The sequence below is a fragment of the Pseudophryne corroboree genome, chromosome 6, assembly GCF_028390025.1.
Source record: "Pseudophryne corroboree isolate aPseCor3 chromosome 6, aPseCor3.hap2, whole genome shotgun sequence".
NCBI lineage: Eukaryota > Metazoa > Chordata > Amphibia > Anura > Myobatrachidae > Pseudophryne > Pseudophryne corroboree.
The window spans coordinates 26,884,907-26,906,733 of NC_086449.1; the positions used below are offsets into that span (position 1 = coordinate 26,884,907).

The 21,827-nt window shown below is 49.2% G+C and overlaps 1 protein-coding gene across 1 annotated transcript in view; it reads left to right on the top strand.

Annotated features, from left to right (window-relative positions):
* DNAH2 (dynein axonemal heavy chain 2) overlaps window positions 1–21,827 on the top strand; it is a 261,666-nt gene that overhangs the window by 56,925 nt on the left and 182,914 nt on the right. The window contains exons 7-9 of the mRNA XM_063930819.1: window positions 1,948–2,186; window positions 20,515–20,706; window positions 21,002–21,159. Of these exons, the coding sequence (XP_063786889.1) occupies window positions 1,948–2,186; window positions 20,515–20,706; window positions 21,002–21,159 (589 nt within the window). The remainder of the gene's footprint in view (window positions 1–1,947; window positions 2,187–20,514; window positions 20,707–21,001; window positions 21,160–21,827) is intronic.

The following is a 21,827-nucleotide window of genomic DNA, read 5'->3' on the forward strand; positions in this document are numbered from 1 at the left end:
TCAGGCAATAGCTGTGGACGCTCTGGTAACACCGTGGGTGTACCAGTCAGTGTATGTGTTTCCTCCTCTGCCTCTCATACCCAAAGTACTGAGAATTATACGGCAAAGGGGAGTAAGAACGATACTCGTGGCTCCGGATTGGCCAAGAAGAACTTGGTACCTGGAACTTCAGGAGATGCTCACGGAAAATCCGTGGCCTCTACCTCTAAGACGGGACCTGATTCAGCAGGGACCGTGTCTATTCCAAGACTTACCGCGGCTGCGTTTGACGGCATGGCGGTTGAACGCCGAATTCTAAAGGAAAAAGGCATTCCAGAAGAGGTCATTCCTACACTGGTTAAAGCCAGGAAGGAGGTGACTGCACAACATTATCACCGCATTTGGAGAAAATATGTTGCGTGGTGTGAGGCCAGGAAGGCCCCCACGGAGGAATTTCAACTGGGTCGATTCCTACATTTCCTGCAAACAGGATTGTCTATGGGCCTCAAATTGGGGTCCATTAAGGTTCAAATTTCGGCCCTGTCGATTTTCTTCCAGAAAGAATTGGCTTCAGTTCCTGAAGTCCAGACTTTTGTAAAAGGAGTACTACATATACAGCCCCCGGTTGTGCCCCCAGTGGCTCCGTGGGACCTGAATGTAGTTTTGGATTTTCTCAAATCCCATTGGTTTGAGCCACTCAAATCGGTGGATTTGAAATATCTTACATGGAAAGTAACCATGCTACTGGCCCTGGCTTCAGCCAGGAGAGTATCAGAATTGGCGGCTTTATCGTATAAGAGCCCATATCTGATTTTCCATTCGGACAGGGCAGAACTGCGGACGCGTCCTCAGTTTCTGCCTAAGGTGGTGTCAGCGTTTCACCTGAACCAGCCTATTGTGGTGCCTGCGGCTACTAGCGATTTGGAAGATTCCAGGTTGCTGGAGGTTGTCAGGGCATTGAAAATATACATTTCAAGGACGGCTGGAGTCAGAAAATCTGACTCGCTGTTTATACTGTATGCACCCAACAAGCTGGGTGCTCCTGCTTCTAAGCAGACGATTGCTCGTTGGATTTGTAGCACAATTCAACTTGCACATTCTGTGGCAGGCCTGCCACAGCTTAAATCTGTCAAGGCCCATTCCACAAGGAAGGTGGGCTCATCCTGGGCGGCTGCCCGAGGGGTCTCGGCATTACAACTCTGCCGAGCAGCTACGTGGTCGGGGGAGAACACGTTTGTAAAATTCTACAAATTTGATACCCTGGCTAAAGAGGACCTGGAGTTCTCTCATTCGGTGCTGCAGAGTCATCCGCACTCTCCCGCCCGTTTGGGAGCTTTGGTATAATCCCCATGGTCCTGACGGAGTCCCCAGCATCCACTTAGGACGTCAGAGAAAATAAGATTTTACTTACCGATAAATCTATTTCTCGTAGTCCGTAGTGGATGCTGGGCGCCCATCCCAAGTGCGGATTGTCTGCAATACTTGTACATAGTTATTGTTACAAAAAAATCGGGTTGTTATTTGTTGTGAGCCGTCTGTTCAGAGGCTCCTACGTTTGTCATACTGTTAACTGGGTTTAGATCACAAGTTATACGGTGTGATTGGTGTGGCTGGTATGAGTCTTACCCGGGATTCAATATCCTTCCTTATTGTGTACGCTCGTCCGGGCACAGTATCCTAACTGAGGCTTGGAGGAGGGTCATAGGGGGAGGAGCCAGTACACACCACCTGATCCTAAAGCTTTAGTTTTGTGCCCTGTCTCCTGCGGAGCCGCTATTCCCCATGGTCCTGACGGAGTCCCCAGCATCCACTACGGACTACGAGAAATAGATTTATCGGTAAGTAAAATCTTATTTTTTCCTTTTCCCTGTTTAATAACTTTCTCTATTCTTCATCACATAAGAGATAAAAGAGTCATGAGCAATTATTGTGCTGATGGGTAGACGTCTGCGTTTTGTCCCGTCACAGCTGCCATGGTTCACTGGACCCGTCAGATCAAGGAGGTCCTGAGTGCACAGGAAGCTCTGGAGATGGGGGAGAGTTCCGGACCCCTGGAGGAGATTGAGTTTTGGAGAGACAGGTGTACCGATCTCTCAGGAATTAGCACCCAACTGGACAAGCCTGGGGTCAAACATATTGAACTCATCCTTGAGATGGCAAAGTCTTCCTACGTGGGACCATTCAGGAAATTGTCCAAGCAGATCCAGGTAGGAGAAGGTTGGAGGATCTCCCGCCGGCTATTTCGGTGTAATAATGTGTCACACGTAGCCGCACGGAAGGGCTGTCTCTAGCACACTATCATGATCTGTCTTCTAAAAATAACCCCTATGTCTAATATAGAAAAAAACGAGAATCACCAGCGCTCTGTTGCTAATGAGTGTATATCACCCAGCTTAATTAAATAAATGTATACTGTAATTAATAATATAGAGTCTAAAAAAGGACGGTAGGTTTAAGTTGAAATAATGAATATATTATATATTTAATAAAAGCAATGTCTAAAAACATAGATGTCTTTCAAACATATAGAAACATATCTTAAAAATAAATAAAATTCATGGGTCATGACACATTCACAGATCCCCTCAGGAGAAGTAAATCATACCCCGGCTAGGACTCCCTCCGGAATTAAGTCCACACTGACAAATAGAAAACTGGTGGGATGATGGAGTTCAATGAGTCCCTTTTAAGCACAGCAGTGCAAGCGTTTTCATGCAGGTAGGGATCTCTTCAGTTCCTCCACAGGTGGTGATGTCCAAGGGAAAAATGTCCAATTGATGCCGTCTGGGTAGAGTTGAAGAAAGTCTCCAGTGTTGTAGAGGGGATTTTTGAGAAGTGTCCAGCAATCTCGTCTCAACGCGTTTCGCTGGTGTTGACTGCCAGCTTCCTCAGGAGTGAATGGTGGAGTCTGACCCGGGACTCCTTATAAACCCTAAGCAATTACTAAATTTCAAGACACCTGGAATTCAATTGGTTCAACAAACCGAATTGGTCTCACATGTAGATGCATATAATATGATATAAAAACGAAATCTGAAAATCATAAAAAAAATGTATATATTTTATTTGATGGGATTCATAAGGTCCGGTCATGTGACACTATATCGTCACATGACCCAAATATATCGTGCTCATTGGTGTACTCAGGTCAGATGACCAGTCTGACCTGAGTTTGCAGAAGGTAGGGCGGAAGCGCTGGCGCCAGTCATGGGCGGAACAGCGCCGTTATGATGCACTCACGGTCGCGTCCCCCACCGTGCGGCTCGTAGCGCCGATCCACGTGACTTAGCACGATGACCGGCGCTCGGACGCCGCACCATGGTAATTCGGCCCCGGGCACAACAAGGACGCAGTCGAACCCAGGTCGGCGCATGCGCATCAGCCCCACTCTCCGCAAATAAACGAAAAATTCCTCCAGACTTTTGAGTATTATTACTAGATTATATAAGTGTGTATATATACACAAGTGTAAAACTTCATACAATACACACATCCTTAGTCACGTGGATCGGCGCTACGAGCCGCGCGGTGGGGGACGCGTCCGTGGGTGCATCATAACGGCGCTGTTCCGCCCATGACTGGCGCCAGCGCTTCCGCCCTACCTTCTGCAAACTCAGGTCAGACTGGTCATCTGACCTGAGTACACCAATGAGCACGATATAATTGGGTCATGTGACGATATAGTGTCACATGACCGGACCTTATGAATCCCATCAAATAAAATATATATACATTTTTTTAATGATTTTGAGATTTCGTTTTTATATAATATTATATGCATCTACATGTGAGACCAATTCTAAGGTGAATGTGATATACTTTTTACACATTTATTAGGACGGTTAGGTTTGTTGAACCAATTGAATTCCAGGTGTCTTGAATTTTAGTAATTGCTTAGGGTTTATAAGGAGTCCCGGGTCAGACTCCACCATTCACTCCTGAGGAAGCTGGCTGTCAACACCAGCGAAACGCGTTGAGACGAGATTGCTGGACACTTCTCAAAAATCCCCTCTACAACACTGGAGACTTTCTTCAACTCTACCCAGACGGCATCAATTGGACATTTTTCCCTTGGACATCACCACCTGTGGAGAACTGGAGAGATCCCTACCTGCATGAAAACGCTTGCACTGCTGTGCTTAAAAGGGACTCATTGAACTCCATCATCCCACCAGTCTTCTATTTGTCAGTGTGGACTTAATTCCGGAGGGAGTCCTAGCCGGGGTATGATTTACTTCTCCTGAGGGGATCTGTGAATGTGTCATGACCCATGAATTATATTTATTTCTCCTTCATCCACTAGGGGCCACTGGAGCGTAGTTACAATGGGGAAATAGTAGGCAGTAATTGGGAGCTGGCACTTTAAAATTCTTCACTCTGTGGCTAGCTCCTCCCCTACTATCTCCCCTCCAAGCCAGTCTTAGTTTAGTGCCCGAGGGAGCTGGTTCACTTGGGTTTAGCTGAAGAATTTTTTTCTTTTTTCTTTATTATTTTTATTTTTCTTACTTACACTCACAGACTGGCTGCTCTGCCACTGCCAGTCTGCACCGCGGGAGCTGCCGGCGGGGTCCCATCGCAGCTGCGTGCGGCTCGGGATGGGCCCCGGCTGAGGGAGACACTGAGCTCTCCTGAGCTGTCCGGACACCGCTGCGTGCGGCGCGTGTCGGGGCCACTCCATCCAGCAGAAGATTCGGCAGCATGGCAGCGGTGAGTATCAGTGGCCGGACACCGCTGCGTGCGGCGCGTGTCGGGGCCACTCCATCCAACAGAACATTCCGGCAGTATGGCAGCGGTAAGTCTCAAAAGTGGCCGGACACCGCTGCGTGCGGCGCGTGTCGGAGCCTTTTATGTCGTGCAGAGTATGTGTAAACACCGATGAGTGCGGCGGTGTCGGGACCACTCCATCTGAACAGCGGTGAGTACAAACTCCCCCCCTCCACAATGATGTAGGTTTTACACTTTCATTTAATTGTGCACATTATGTGGTGTTTGGAGGCTCCCCTATAATCCTCAGTCAGAGTCTGTCTGGAGAGTATCAAAGGCGCACTTACTATTTTAAAATTGGCGCCATTATGGGGGGGTGGAGCTTCAGCCCGCTCTGTTGAATCCCAACCAAAAAAAAAAAAAACTTTAAGGGGAGCTCCTATAGCCTAGGGCTAAGACTCCTGTCCCACAGCGCAGCGCTACTGGTTCAGGTCTCCGCTGCTCCAGAAAGTTTAGTTGAATCGTGTCGGTCATACATTATAGTGCAGACCTTACATAGGGCTGTGTTTATTTAACCCACCTTTTCTCCTTTCGTCTCTCACCTGGGATAGTCAAAGAATTCCCTCTTAGGTGTGAAGTATGCGGTGGAGCCATCTGCTTAGCCCTCCACGCACCTGCAGGACACTCCTGTTTGAACAGCTCAGATTATGCAGGTAATGTCACTGTTAACCAGAGACCTTGTACGTCATTTCACCTCTCCAGGTTTCTAGAGGAACCTTGCTAACCTTCCAGGTTACAATACTAATGATGTCTGTTTTCTGTGGAGTCTGAACCAGTGTCTCAGAATATCCAGGTGCATTATACAGCAGTTCGTCTGATACTGCAGGTAAAGGAGGCGGACACATCAAGTCCATCAGAGTTCGACGCCGATGACGAAATGACAGCGACTGGTCCAGTTTCGGATGAGCTGGATAGGCTCCGGTAGACGGCCGGCAGACACCCGAATACACAATTTCAGGTATCAAACAATGTTTGTTTTCCTATCCTTTCCCCGCAGACGGCAGGAAATCGTATCAGTACCTCTCCAGGGTATACCCCTCGATGTATCGCCGGTCCAACAAGCTGCCGTTTTCCTGAGGCAACCTTGCTCAGGGATCCATCGAAGACACATATATGGCAGCGGGGTTCTACCTTGTCCGGAGCAGGTAGGTTGTGGAACGATTGTCCTCTAGGATACAGGATGTTTCGCATCAGGATAAATAGATACTTTGATACGGGTCAGAATCACGATTCTGCTTTATGTTCTTTGGAGGTCTCCACGTCGGCAGACTCGGAACCTGCATTTTCGCTTGGGCTGTCTTAAGCCGTCGACCTCTGGGGCTGCGACAGTGACAGGCGAACATGAAATCCTACGGGGCAGATGGTTCAGGGGAAGGAACTTTCTGCAGGATTTCTTGAACCATTGGAGGTAAGTCCACTTTGCTTTCTCCTACTACTTCCCCAGCTCCAAGACGGACCTTTACCGGTCTTTCCTTTAGATTTTTCCGTGCCCTTTCAGGCTTCCGATTCCACACGGGCGATATCTCCGTCGCCAGGGGATCTCAGGGCAACAAGCTGAAGCAGAGGTTCAGCATCCTCGGTCCAGTCTGATTTTACATCATCCTATACACACACTACAGGTCAGACTTTCCTACCACCTGGAGGGTCCCAGGGTAGGCGCATGTCGGTGGGAGAAGGCTTGGGCGGTTACAGACTAGATTTTGGAGTACAACCGTCTCAGGAGTCCCTCTGCAGGGGTCGGCCGATTTACGATGACAAGAGAGTCATACTGCAGGCGGCGCTCCATATGCTTCTAACCGCAAAGGGTGTTGATCCCTGTTTTCACATATCATTGGAATCGGGACAGTTTTCAGGCCTTTGTTTCTCTAACGTCCTAAGTGGATGCTGGGGACTCCGTCAGGACCATGGGAAATAGCGGCTCCGCAGGAGACAGGGCACAAAAATAAAGCTTTAGGATTAGGTGGTGTGTACTGGCTCCTCCCCCTATGACCCTCCTCCAAGCCTCAGTTAGGTTTTTGTGCCCGTCCGAGCAGGGTGCAATCTAGGTGGCTCTCTTAAAGAGCTGCTTAGAAAAAGTTTTTTAGGTTTTTTATTTTCAGTGAGTCCTGCTGGCAACAGGCTCACTGCATCGAGGGACTTAGGGGAGAGAATTTCAACTCACCTGCGTGCAGGATGGATTGGATTCTTAGGCTACTGGACACCATTAGCTCCAGAGGGAGTCGGAACACAGGTCTCACCCTGGGGTTCGTCCCGGAGCCGCGCCGCCGACCCCCCTTACAGATGCTGAAGATTGAAGGTCCGGAAACAGGCGGCAGAAGGCTCTTCAGTCTTCATGAAGGTAGCGCACAGCACTGCAGCTGTGCGCCATTGTTGTCACACACTTCACACCAAGCGGTCACGGAGGGTGCAGGGCGCTGCTGGGGGCGCCCTGGGCAGCAATATTTTAATACCTTATGGCAAAAGAATACATCACATATAGCCATTAAGGCTATATGTATGTATTTAACCCATGCCAGTTATCTAAAACTACGGGAGGAAAGCCCGCCGAAATAGGGGGCGGGGCTTATTCTCCTCAGCACACAGCGCCATTTTCCTGCTCAGCTCCGCTGTGAGGAAGGCTCCCAGGACTCTCCCCTGCACTGCACTACAGAAACAGGGTAAAACAGAGAGGGGGGGCATTTTTTGGCGATATATTGGATATATTTAAGCTGCTATAAGGAACAACACTTATATAAGGTTGTTCCCATATATATTATAGCGCTTGGGTGTGTGCTGGCAAACTCTCCCTCTGTCTCCCCAAAGGGCTAGTGGGGTCCTGTCTTCGATAAGAGCATTCCCTGTGTGTCTGCTGTGTGTCGGTACGTGTGTGTCGACATGTATGAGGACGATGTTGGCGTGGAGGCAGAGCAATTGCCGATAATGGTGATGTCACCCCCCAGGGAGTCGACACCGGAATGGATGGCTTTGTTTATGGAATTACGTGATAATGTCAGCACATTACAAAAATCAGTTGACGACATGAGACGGCCGGCAAACCAGTTAGTACCTGCCCAGGCGTCTCAGACACCGTCAGGGGCTGTAAAGCGCCCTTTACCTCAGTCGGTCGACACAGACCCAGACACAGACACTGAATCTAGTGTCGACGGTGATGAAACAAACGTATTTTCAAGTAGGGCCACACGTTATATGATCACGGCAATGAAGGAGGCTTTGCATATCTCTGATACTGCAAGTACCACAAAAAGGGGTATTATGTGGGGGGTGAAAAAACTACCTGTAGTTTTTCCTGAATCAGAGGAATTAAATGATGTATGTGATGAAGCGTGGGTTAACCCAGATAGAAAAATGCTAATTTCAAAAAAGTTATTAGCATTATACCCTTTCCCGCCAGAGGTTAGGGCGCGCTGGGAAACACCTCCTAGGGTGGATAAGGCGCTCACACGCTTATCAAAACAAGTGGCGTTACCGTCTCCTGATACGGCCGCCCTCAAGGATCCAGCGGATAGGAGACTGGAAACTACCCTAAAAAGTATATACACACATACTGGTGTTATACTGCGACCAGCCATCGCCTCAGCCTGGATGTGCAGTGCTGGGGTCGTCTGGTTGGATTCCCTGACTGAAAATATTGATACCCTGGATAGGGACAGTATTTTATTGACTATAGAGCAATTAAAGGATGCTTTCCTTTATATGCGAGATGCGCAGAGAGATATTTGCACTCTGGCATCGAGAGTAAATGCGATGTCCATATCTGCCAGAAGGAGTTTATGGACGCGACAGTGGTCAGGTGATGCGGATTCCAAACGACATATGGAAGTATTGCCGTATAAAGGGGAGGAATTATTTGGCGTCGGTCTATCGGATCTGGTGGCCACGGCAACTGCCGGAAAATCCACTTTTTTACCTCAGACCCCCTCCCAACAGAAAAAGACACCGTCTTTTCAGCCGCAGTCCTTTCGGTCCTATAAGAACAAGCGGACAAAAGGACAGTCATATCTGCCTCGGGGCAGAGGAAGGGGTAAGAGAGGGCAGCAAGCAGCCTCTGCCCAGGAACAGAAGCCCTCCCAGGGTTCTGCAAAGCCCTCAGCATGACGCTGGGGCCTTACAAGCGGACTCAGGAGCGGTGGGGGGTCGACTCAAGAATTTCAGCGCACAGTGGGCTTGCTCACAGGTGGACCCCTGGATTCTGCAGGTAGTATCTCAGGGTTACAGGTTGGAATTCGAGAAGTCTCCCCCTCGCCGGTTCCTAAAGTCTGCTTTGCCAACGTCTCCCTCAGACAGGGCGACGGTATTGGAAGCCATTCACAAGCTGTTTTCTCAGCAGGTGATAGTCAAGGTACCCCTCCTACAACAGGGAAAGGGGTATTACTCCACGCTATTTGTGGTACCGAAGCCGGACGGCTCGGTAAGACCTTTTCTAAATCTGAAATCTTTGAACCTGTACATACAAAAATTCAAGTTCAAGATGGAGTCACTCAGAGCAGTGATAGCGAATCTGGAAGAAGGGGACTTTATGGTGTCCCTGGACATAAAGGATGCTTACCTGCATGTCCCAATTTGCCCTTCACATCAAGGGTACCTCAGGTTCGTGGTGCAAAACTGTCATTATCAGTTTCAGACGCTGCCGTTTGGATTGTCCACGGCACCTCGGGTCTTTACCAAGGTAATGGCCGAAATGATGATCCTTCTACGAAGAAGAGGCGTATTAATTATCCCTTACTTGGACGATCTCCTGATAAGGGCAAGGTCCAGAGAACAGCTGGAAGACGGAGTAGCACTAACCCAACTAGTGCTGCAACAACACGGGTGGATTCTGAATTTTCCAAAATCTCAGTTGACCCCGACGACACGTCTGCTGTTCCTGGGAATGATTCTGGACACGGTTCAGAAAAAGGTGTTTCTTCCGGAGGAGAAAGCCAGGGAGTTATCCGAACTTGTCAGGAACCTCCTAAAACCAGGGACAGTGTCTGTGCATCAATGCACAAGAGTCCTGGGAAAGATGGTGGCTTCTTACGAAGCGATTCCATTCGGCAGATTCCACGCACGAACTTTTCAGTGGGATCTGCTGGACAAATGGTCCGGATCGCATCTGCAGATGCATCAGCGGATAACCTTATCGCCACGGACAAGGGTGTCTCTTCTGTGGTGGTTGCAGAGTGCTCATCTGTTAGAGGGCCGCAGATTCGGCATACAGGACTGGGTCCTGGTGACCACGGATGCCAGTCTGAGAGGCTGGGGAGCGGTCACACAAGGAAGAAACTTCCAGGGAGTATGGTCAAGCCTGGAGATGTCTCTTCACATAAATATACTGGAGCTAAGAGCGATTTACAATGCTCTAAGTCTGGCAAAACCCCTGCTTCAGGGTCAGCCGGTGTTGATCCAGTCGGACAACATCACGGCAGTCGCCCACGTAAACAGACAGGGCGGCACAAGAAGCAGGACAGCAATGGCAGAAGCTGCAAGGATTCTTCGCTGGGCGGAAGATCATGTGATAGCACTGTCAGCAGTATTCATTCCGGGAGTGGACAACTGGGAAGCAGACTTCCTCAGCAGACACGATCTACACCCGGGAGAGTGGGGACTTCATCCAGAAGTCTTCCACATGATTGTGAACCGTTGGGAAAAACCAATGGTGGATATGATGGCGTCCCGCCTCAACAAAAAACTGGACAGGTATTGCGCCAGGTCAAGAGATCCTCAGGCAATAGCTGTGGACGCTCTGGTAACACCGTGGGTGTTCCAGTCAGTGTATGTGTTCCCTCCTCTGCCTCTCATACCAAAAGTACTGAGAATTATACGGCAAAAGGGAGTAAGAACGATACTAGTGGCTCCGGATTGGCCAAGAAGAACTTGGTACCCGGAACTTCAAGAGATGCTCACGGAGGATCCGTGGCCTCTACCTCTAAGACGGGACCTGCTTCAGCAGGGACCGTGTCTATTCCAAGACTTACCGCGGCTGCGTTTGATGGCATGGCGGTTGAACGCCGAATTCTAAAGGAAAAAGGCATTCCGGAAGAGGTCATTCCTACACTGGTAAAAGCCAGGAAGGAGGTGACTGCACAACATTATCACCGCATTTGGAGAAAATATGTTGCGTGGTGTGAGGCCAGGAAGGCCCCCACGGAGGAATTTCAACTGGGTCGATTCCTACATTTCCTGCAAACAGGATTGTCTATGGGCCTCAAATTGGGGTCCATTAAGGTTCAAATTTCGGCCCTGTCGATTTTCTTCCAGAAAGAATTGGCTTCAGTTCCTGAAGTCCAGACTTTTGTAAAAGGAGTACTACATATACAGCCCCCGGTTGTGCCCCCAGTGGCACCGTGGGATCTTAATGTAGTCTTGGATTTTCTCAAATCCCATTGGTTTGAGCCGCTCAAATCGGTGGAGCTGAAGTATCTTACATGGAAAGTAACCATGCTACTGGCCCTGGCTTCAGCCAGGAGAGTATCAGAATTGGCGGCTTTATCATATAAGAGCCCATATCTGATTTTCCATACGGACAGGGCAGAACTGCGGACGCGTCCTCATTTTCTGCCTAAGGTGGTGTCAGCGTTTCACCTGAACCAGCCTATTGTGGTGCCTGCGGCTACTAACGAGTTGGAGGATTCCAAGTTGTTGGACGTGGTCCGGGCATTGAAAATATATATTTCAAGAACGGCGGGAGTCAGAAAGTCTGACTCACTGCTTATATTGTATGCACCCAACAAGATGGGTGCTCCTGCTTCTAAGCAGACGATTGCTCGTTGGATTTGTAGCACAATTCAACTTGCACATTCTGTGGCAGGCTTGCCACAACCTAAATCTGTCAAGGCCCATTCCACAAGGAAAGTGGGCTCATCCTGGGCGGCTGCCCGGGGAGTCTCGGCATTACAACTCTGCCGAGCTGCTACTTGGTCAGGGGCAAACACGTTTGCAAAATTCTACAAATTTGATACCCTGGCTGAGGAGGACCTTGAGTTCTCTCATTCGGTGCTGCAGAGTCATCCGCACTCTCCCGCCCGTTTGGGAGCTTTGGTATAATCCCCATGGTCCTGACGGAGTCCCCAGCATCCACTTAGGACGTTAGAGAAAATAAGAATTTACTTACCGATAATTCTATTTCTCGTAGTCCGTAGTGGATGCTGGGCGCCCATCCCAAGTGCGGATTGTCTGCAATACTTGTACATAGTTATTGTTACAAAAAAATCGGGTTGTTATTTGTTGTGAGCCGTCTGTTCAGAGGCTCCTACGTTTGTCATACTGTTGACTGGGTTCAGATCACAAGTTATACGGTGTGATTGGTGTGGCTGGTATGAGTCTTACCCGGGGTTCAATATCCTTCCTTATTGTGTACGCTCGTCCGGGCACAGTATCCTAACTGAGGCTTGGAGGAGGGTCATAGGGGGAGGAGCCAGTACACACCACCTAATCCTAAAGCTTTATTTTTGTGCCCTGTCTCCTGCGGAGCCGCTATTCCCCATGGTCCTGACGGAGTCCCCAGCATCCACTACGGACTACGAGAAATAGAATTATCGGTAAGTAAATTCTTATTTTTCTTTTCACGTTCCGAAGCCAGTTGGCTCGGCCAGGCCTATTCTGGCCTTAGAATCCTTTCAGTCTGGGATTGCTAGTTTGAACAAGAAAGGGAGTTTTTACGTGTCCCTTGTCTTCAGGGATGCCGGTTTACTGATTTCCATTGGGTTTCCTCATCGGGCTTTTCTCAGAGTCGCATTACAGGATTCTCATTTTCACTGTCAGTCCTTTCCTTTCGGTCTCTCTTCCGCTCCCACAGGGTTCAGGAAGATCACAGAATAACTCTTTTTCAAGGGCAGGAGGTGACGTTGGTTCCCTAATGGGACAATCTGCTGCTGCTATCCCACTCTGTACATTAGGTGGCTTCTGAATATCCGGAGGATCCAGGAGCTTCTGGTTCGACACAGATCCAATTTATGCTCCTCGTAGACGCTTTCTCAACACGGTCCGTCAGAGGATTTTTCCTTCCTCGGCACCAGGTACTCTATTTCTTCAGTCAAGTTGCGGCGCAATGAGTGGTCGCCTACATTCCCCTCCGAGCGGGGGACAACAATCTTCTTTCCACAAGCCACCAGGTCAGACTCCCGGGTGAGGGAACATTCCCCGGAGTTTTGTCAGCTGGTCTGCTAGGGGCGGAGATTTCGAATCGACCTCAGGACGTTCTGACTGACTCTTTAACTCTTTACTACTCTCGGACTTGAGCTCTGGAGGCAGTAGCCGAGGATGCCCTCAGGGCTCCTGGGAGTTTTCTGGTTCTTCTATCCTGCCTCCTTTTCTATTTCTACCTCCCTTTCGGTAACACAGGAGGAGAATATGCGTGCTAGTCCTCTCGGTGGCTCTGGTTGGGCCACCCATGACTTGAAGATACGGCTACACCTGTTATCAGTAGAGGAGCCTTGGCTCCTACCTCGACTGGACTGTCTACTTCAACAGGGTCCTTTTCCTTGTTCAATCTTACACTGGTTTCATTTAACCGTTGTGACTGTTCACAAGACCTCAGAAGGGAGGAGTTCCCTAGTTCGGTTAGGCCTGCTGGGCCCCGATTTCAGAAGTCTGTTACCTCTCCTCGCTTTTGCCACTTTTGGAAAACTGTATGGGACATAATAAGGATCAAAGGGGTTTTCCCCTTCTTTCAGTTACCATTCAGCCGTCATCTTTGGTTTCTCTGGGAGGTTTTGCTCCGCTGCGCTTAAAACCACATTGACCTGAATTTTAGGTCTCTGCCTTTTTCGGTTTTCTTCCAAAAGAGATTAGCCTGGTGGCCGTAAGTATGGGCTCTCTTTCAGGGAGTACTCTATTGGCAACTCCCCCGGCTGAGCTTCGGCCTCAGAGGTCGTTTCTTCCAAAGGGGATGTCCGTTTTTCATATAAATCTGACACTAGTGTTTTTCAGTTACTAGTTGACTGTTGTCAAGGCTCGCCGACTCTCTCTACAGAGGTCTTAGGCTATTCGACAAAGGGTTTTTCTTCTTTGTTCTGTACGATGCTCCCGTACCAAATAGCCGGGGTCCCAGCATATGCTGGGCTGTTGGATACATCTGACCATCAGACAGGCTTTTTGGCGGTGGCTCGGGAGCCTCCGTTTTCCATTTCAGCGCACTTTACGCGCGTTGTGGTACCTTAGTGGGCAGCTGCCAGTGGGGTCTCCATGAATACTTTGTCGGGCGGCTACTTGGTCGGACCGACATACGTTTTGTCAAATTCTACAAGTTTGACACTTTTGCGGCCTCTGCATCACAGTTTGGCCGAGCGGTTTTACAAGACTCTCAGCGCTCTCCCACCCGTTTTGGGAGCTCTGGGACGTCCCCATTGTAACTACACTCCAGTGGCCCCTAGTGGATGAAGGAGAAATCAGGATTTTGGTACTTACCGATAAATCCCTTTCTCCGATTCCACAGGGGCCACTGGACGCCCGCCCAGCGCTGTTCCTCCTTGTTTTTTGCTTAACAGTTTGCAGATCACCATATGACTGCTGGTTGAGTTCGGGCTAGCCGGTTGTTTGTTAGGTTCTGTTCCAGGTTTGGTTTGTGTTATCCTGGTTTACAGGGCTTCATTAACCTCCTCTACCTTACGGTTTGTTTATTCCATCTCTCCTCGGGCACAGTTTTACGTAGACTGGCTTGGAGGGGAGATAGTAGGGGAGGAGCTAGCCACAGAGTGAAGAATTTTAAAGTGCCAGCTCCCAATTACTGCCTACTATTTCCCCATTGTAACTACGCTCCAGTGGCCCCTGTGGAATCGGAGAAAGGGATTTATCGGTAAGTACCAAAATCCTGATTTTTAAGATATGTTTCTATATGTTTGAAAGACATCTATGTTTTTAGACATTGCTTTGATTAAATATATAATATATTCATTTTCTCTAACGTCCTAGTGGATGCTGGGGACTCCGAAAGGACCATGGGGAATAGCGGCTCCGCAGGAGACTGGGCACAAAGTAAAAGCTTTAGGACTAGCTGGTGTGCACTGGCTCCTCCCTCTATGACCCTCCTCCAAGCCTCAGTTAAGATTTTGTGCCCGAACGAGAAGGGTGCAATCTAGGTGGCTCTCCTGAGCTGCTTAGAGTAAAAGTTTAAATAGGTTTTTTTATTTTCAGTGAGACCTGCTGGCAACAGGCTCACTGCATCGAGGGACTAAGGGGAGAAGAAGCGAACTCACCTGCGTGCAGAGTGGATTGGGCTTCTTAGGCTACTGGACATTAGCTCCAGAGGGACGATCACAGGCCCAGCCATGGATGGGTCCCGGAGCCGCGCCGCCGGCCCCCTTACAGAGCCAGAAGAGTGAAGAGGTCCGGAAAATCGGCGGCAGAAGACGTCCTGTCTTCAATAAGGTAGCGCACAGCACCGCAGCTGTGCGCCATTGCTCTCAGCACACTTCACACTCCGGTCACTGAGGGTGCAGGGCGCTGGGGGGGGGCGCCCTGGGACGCAATGAAAATACCTTAAATGGCTAAAAATACATCACATATAGCTCCTGGGCTATATGGATGTATTTAACCCCTGCCAGTTTTCCACAAAAAAGCGGGAGAAAGGCCGCCGAAAAAGGGGCGGAGCCTATCTCCTCAGCACACAAGCACCATTTTTTCCTCACAGCTCCGTTGGAGGAAGGCTCCCTGACTCTCCCCTGCAGTCCTGCACAACAGAAACAGGGTAAAACAAGAGAGGGGGGGCACTAAAATTGGCATATTAATATATACAGCAGCTATATTAGGGAAAAACACTTATATAAGGTTATCCCTGTGTATATATATAGCGCTCTGGTGTGTGCTGGCAACCTCTCCCTCTGTCTCCCCAAAGGGCTAGTGGGGTCCTGTCCTCTATCAGAGCATTCCCTGTGTGTGTGCTGTGTGTCGGTACGCTGTGTCGACATGTATGAGGAGGAAAATGGTGTGGAGGCGGAGCAATTGCCTGTGTTAGTGATGTCACCCCCTAGGGAGTCGACACCTGACTGGATGGTCTTATGGAAAGAATTACGTGATAGTGTCGGCACTTTACAAAAGACTGTTGACGACATGAGACAGCCGGCAAATCAGTTAATACCTGTACAGGCGTCTCAAACACCGTCAGGGGCTATAAAACGCCCGTTACCTCAGGTCGATACAGACACTGACACGGACACTGACTCCAGTGTCGACGGTGAGGAAACAAACGTATTTTCCAGTAGGGCCACACGTTACATGATCACGGCAATGAAGGAGGTTTTGAACATTTCTGATACTACAAGTACCACAAAAAAGGGTATTATGTGGGGTGTGAAAAAACTACCCGTAGTTTTTCCTGAATCAGATGAATTAAATGAGGTGTGTGATGAAGCGTGGGTTTCCCCCGATAAAAAACTGCTAATTTCTAAAAAATTATTGGCATTATACCCTTTCCCGCCAGAGGTTAGGGCGCGTTGGGAAACACCCCCTAGCGTAGATAAGGCGCTCACACGCTTATCAAAACAAGTGGCGTTACCGTCCCCTGATACGGCCGCCCTCAAGGAACCAGCTGATAGGAAGCTGTAAAATATCCTTAAAAGTATATACACACATACTGGTATTATACTGCGACCAGCAATCGCCTCAGCCTGGATGTGCAGCGCTGGGGTGGCTTGGTCGGATTCCCTGACTGAAAATATTGATACCCTGGACAGGGACAATATATTATTGACTATAGAGCATTTAAAGGATGCATTTCTATATATGCGAGATGCACAGAGGGATATTTGCACTCTGGCATCAAGAGTAAGTGCGATGTCCATTTCTGCCAGAAGAGGATTATGGACGCGACAGTGGTCAGGGGATGCGGATTCCAAACGGCATATGGAAGTATTGCCGTATAAAGGGGAGGAGTTATTTGGGGTCGGTCTATCGGACCTGGTGGCCACGGCAACGGCTGGAAAATCCACCTTTTTACCCCAAGTCACCTCGCAGCAGAAAAAGATACCGTCTTTTCAGGCTCAGTCCTTTCGTCCCCATAAGGGCAAGCGGGAAAAAGGCCACTCATATCTGCCCCGGGGCAGAGGAAGGGGAAAAAGACTGCAGCAAACAGCCTCTTCCCACGAACAGAAGCCCTCCCCCGCTTCTGCCAAGTCCTCAGCATGACGCTGGGGCCTTACAAGCGGACTCAGGCACGGTGGGGGCCCGTCTCAAGAATTTCAGCGCGCAGTGGGCACACTCGCAAGTGGACCCCTGTATCCTGCAGGTAGTATCTCAGGGGTACAAATTGGAATTCGAGACGTCTCCCCCTCGCCGGTTCCTGAAGTCTGCTTTACCAACGTCTCCCCCCGACAGGGAGGCGGTATTGGAAGCCATTCACAAGCTGTATTCCCAGCAGGTGATAATCAAGGTACCCCTCCTACAACAGGGAAAGGGGTATTATTCCACGCTGTTTGTGGTACCGAAGCCGGACGGCTCGGTGAGACCCATTTTAAATCTGAAATCCTTGAACACTTACATAAAAAGGTTCAAGTTCAAGATGGAGTCACTCAGAGCAGTGATAGCGAACCTGGAAGAAGGGGACTATATGGTGTCTCTGGACATCAAGGATGCTTACCTCCATGTCCCAATTTGCCCTTCTCACCAAGGGTACCTCAGGTTTGTGGTACAGAACTGTCACTATCAGTTTCAGACGCTGCCGTTTGGATTGTCCACGGCACCCCGGGTCTTTACCAAGGTAATGGCCGAAATGATGATTCTTCTTCTAAGAAAAGGCGTCTTAATTATCCCTTACTTGGACGATCTCCTGATAAGGGCAAGGTCCAGAGAACAGTTAGAGGTCGGAGTAGCACTATCTCAAGTAGTACTACGACAGCACGGATGGATTCTAAATATTCCAAAATCGCAGCTGATTCCGACGACACGTCTGCTGTTCCTAGGGATGATTCTGGACACAGTACAGAAAAAGATGTTTCTCCCGGAGGAGAAAGCCAAGGAGTTATCCGACCTAGTCAGGAACCTCCTAAGACCAGGCCAAGTGTCAGTACATCAATGCACAAGGGTCCTGGGAAAGATGGTGGCTTCTTACGAAGCGATTCCATTCGGCAGATTACACGCAAGAACTTTTCAGTGGGATCTGCTGGACAAATGGTCCGGATCGCATCTTCAAATGCATCAGCGAATAACCCTGTCTCCAAGGACAAGGGTGTCTCTCCTGTTGTGGTTACAGAGTGCTCATCTCCTAGAGGGCCGCAGATTCGGCATTCAGGATTGGGTCCTGGTGACCACGGATGCCAGCCTGAGAGGCTGGGGAGCAGTCACACAGGGAAGAAATTTCCAGGGCTTGTGGTCAAGCATGGAAACGTCACTTCACATAAATATCCTGGAACTAAGGGCCATTTACAATGCCCTAAGTCAGGCAAGACCTCTACTTCAGGGTCAGCCGGTGTTGATCCAGTCGGACAACATCACGGCAGTCGCCCACGTAAACAGACAGGGCGGCACAAGAAGCAGGAGGGCAATGATGGAAGTTGCAAGGATTCTTCGCTGGGCGGAGAATCATGTGATAGCACTGTCAGCAGTGTTCATTCCGGGAGTGGACAACTGGGAAGCAGACTTCCTCAGCAGACACGATCTTCACCCGGGGGAGTGGGGACTTCACCCAGAAGTCTTCCACATGGTTGTGAACCGTTGGGAAAAACCAAAGGTGGACATGATGGCGTCCCGCCTCAACAAAAAACTGGACAGATATTGCGCCAGGTCAAGGGACCCTCAGGCAATAGCTGTGGACGCTCTGGTAACACCGGGGGTGTACCAGTCAGTGTATGTGTTCCCTCCTCTTCCTCTCATACCAAAAGTACTGAGAATCATAAGAAGGAGAGGAGTAAAGACTATACTCGTGGCTCCGGATTGGCCAAGAAGGACTTGGTACCCAGAAATTCAAGAGATGCTCACGGAAGACCCGTGGCCTCTACCTCTAAGAAAGGACCTGCTCCAGCAGGGACCATGTCTGTTCCAAGACTTACCGCGGCTGCGTTTGACGGCATGGCGGTTGAACGCCGGATCCTGAAGGAAAAAGGCATTCCGAATGAAGTCATCCCTACCCTGATCAAAGCCAGGAAGGATGTAACCATACAACATTATCACCGTATTTGGCGTAAATATGTTGCGTGGTGCGAGGCCAGGAAGGCCCCTACAGAGGAATTTCAACTGGGTCGTTTCCTGCATTTCCTGCAAACAGGACTGTCTATGGGCCTCAAATTAGGGTCCATTAAGGTTCAAATTTCGGCCCTGTCAATATTCTTCCAAAAAGAACTGGCTTCTGTTCCTGAAGTTCAGACGTTTGTCAAGGGAGTACTGCATATACAGCCTCCTTTTGTGCCTCCAGTGGCACCTTGGGATCTCAATGTAGTTTTGGGATTCCTAAAATCACATTGGTTTGAACCACTCACCACTGTGGACTTAAAATATCTCACATGGAAAGTGGTAATGCTGTTAGTTCTGGCTTCAGCCAGGCGTGTCTCAGAATTGGCGGCTTTATCCTATAAAAGCCCTTACCTAATTTTTCATACGGACAGGGCAGAATTGAGGACTCGTCCTCAATTTCTTCCTAAGGTGGTTTCAGCATTTCACTTAAACCAGCCTATTGTGGTGCCTGCGGCTACTAGGGACTTGGAGGATTCCAAGTTGCTGGACGTAGTCAGGGCCCTGAAAATATATGTTTCCAGGACGGCTGGAGTCAGAAAATCTGATTCGCTGTTTATCCTGTATGCACCCAGCAAGCTGGGTGCTCCTGCTTCTAAGCAGACGATTGCTCGTTGGATTTGTAGTACAATTCAGCTTGCACATTCTGTGGCAGGCCTGCCACAGCCAAAATCTGTAAAAGCCCATTCCACACGGAAAGTGGGCTCATCTTGGGCGGCTGCCCGAGGGGTCTCGGCTTTACAACTTTGCCGAGCAGCTACTTGGTCAGGGGCAAACACGTTTGCTAAATTCTACAAATTTGATACCCTGGCTGAGGAGGACCTGGAGTTCTCTCATTCGGTGCTGCAGAGTCATCCGCACTCTCCCGCCCGTTTGGGAGCTTTGGTATAATCCCCATGGTCCTTTCGGAGTCCCCAGCATCCACTAGGACGTTAGAGAAAATAAGAATTTACTTACCGATAATTCTATTTCTCATAGTCCGTAGTGGATGCTGGGCGCCCATCCCAAGTGCGGATTGTCTGCATTACTTGTACATAGTTATTGTTACAAAAATCGGGTTATTGTTGTTGTGAGCCATCTTTTCAGAGGCTCCTTCTGTTATCATGCTGTTAACTGGGTTCAGATCACAAGTTGTACGGTGTGATTGGTGTGGCTGGTATGAGTCTTACCCGGGATTCAAAATCCTTCCTTATTGTGTACGCTCGTCCGGGCACAGTATCCTAACTGAGGCTTGGAGGAGGGTCATAGGGGGAGGAGCCAGTGCACACCTGCTAGTCCTAAAGCTTTTACTTTGTGCCCAGTCTCCTGCGGAGCCGCTATTCCCCATGGTCCTTTCGGAGTCCCCAGCATCCACTACGGACTATGAGAAATAGAATTATCGGTAAGTAAATTCTTATTATTTCAACTTAAACCTACCGTCCTTTTTTAGACTCTATATTATTAATTACAGTATACATTTATTTAATTAAGCTGGGTGATATACCCTCATTAGCAACAGAGCGCTGGTGATTCTCTTTTTTTTTCTGTATTCACATTGTTTTGGGGTTTTACCACCCCCAACACCAGCGGCTATTGACAGCGCCCTCCATCAAATTCTTTTGTACTCCTATGTCTAATATGTCTTCCCTCTCACAGGACGGTTCTCTCCAAGCTCAGTCCAACCTGAGTTTCCTGTCTGTGCTGAAAGAACCCTTTGAGGAGCTGACGTCCCTGACGCTAAAACAGATTCCCGGCAAGCTTCCCCGTCTCCTCAGCCTCGTCCGCGTCATCTGGGTTAACTCTCCATACTACAACACCCGCGAATGCCTCACCTCACTGTTCCGTAAGGTAAGTCACCGTAGGCATCGCGTCAGAGGGCTCGGAATAGGGTCACACTCCATTAGGGCAACCAACAGAAATCTGGAAGTTAAATGTCAATAATTTATTTGATCCGCTTTAAACCACTTTCACGTCTTCGCCCCTGGAGTTCTTCCTCACCAAGGGTGACTCCAGCCCCCCGTGCTCTGCCAGCCCTGCGTTTGGGATGTGAGCCCAGCATATGAATGCAGAAATGTGTAACCGGACAGAATTCCCCTGGTCGCCTCCTACCTGGAGCCCTGACCCCACGACTTGTCTTTTTCAGATAAGCAATGAAATAATCCGGCTCTGCAGCAGGGAAATATCTCTAGACCGCATCTTCGATGGCTTCATCACGTCAAGCCGCGAGGTTCTGAAAGACTGCATCTGGTGCTGCACGGCGTGGAAGGAGCAGTACATGAGCGCAGCGCAGCTTCATCAGAGGTAAGCAACGGAGCCGGGGATACATTGTCATTAAATGTATATTTATTGAAGAACGTTTAATAAAATTTTTAAAAAGACTCGCGATACGGATTCTACAGTGGAACTGTGCGCTTAGCGCAAAATATGCTAATTTATTCCGCACCTGCCCACAAAGAAAGGCATACAGCTACATCCATGTACTGATTTGGTTTTGGCAACACCATACGGAACATGTGTCCTAACACGGGCCAAGTGGAGTAAGGGTGTGTGTGAAACCAGATGCATATAGGCCCTTGTGAGAAGATACAGGCGCAGATGTACTAAGCCTTGGAGTGATAGTGGAGATAGATAAAGTACCAACCAACCAGCCATTACTAATGACTACAGATGCTCTAGTGGACGGGGACTCTGGGCGGCGCCATAGCTTAGATGGGTAGGCATCAGAATACGGGTGGACAGCAGTGGTGGCTCAAGAGGTGGGGCTGCAGTACAGTCATCCTGAGACAGCTAAAGCTTTACCTGTTAGTGCCTGGATCCAGATCCATCTCTACACCCCCGATGTTTCCCTGTGGAAACCTATGTGCCCTACTGCAGAAATTCAAATAGGGGAGCAGCACCAACTGCCAGTGAGTCAGTTTGGGATGACAGTTGGTGGCACTTGGTGTGTCTCCCCTATTTTAATTCCTGCA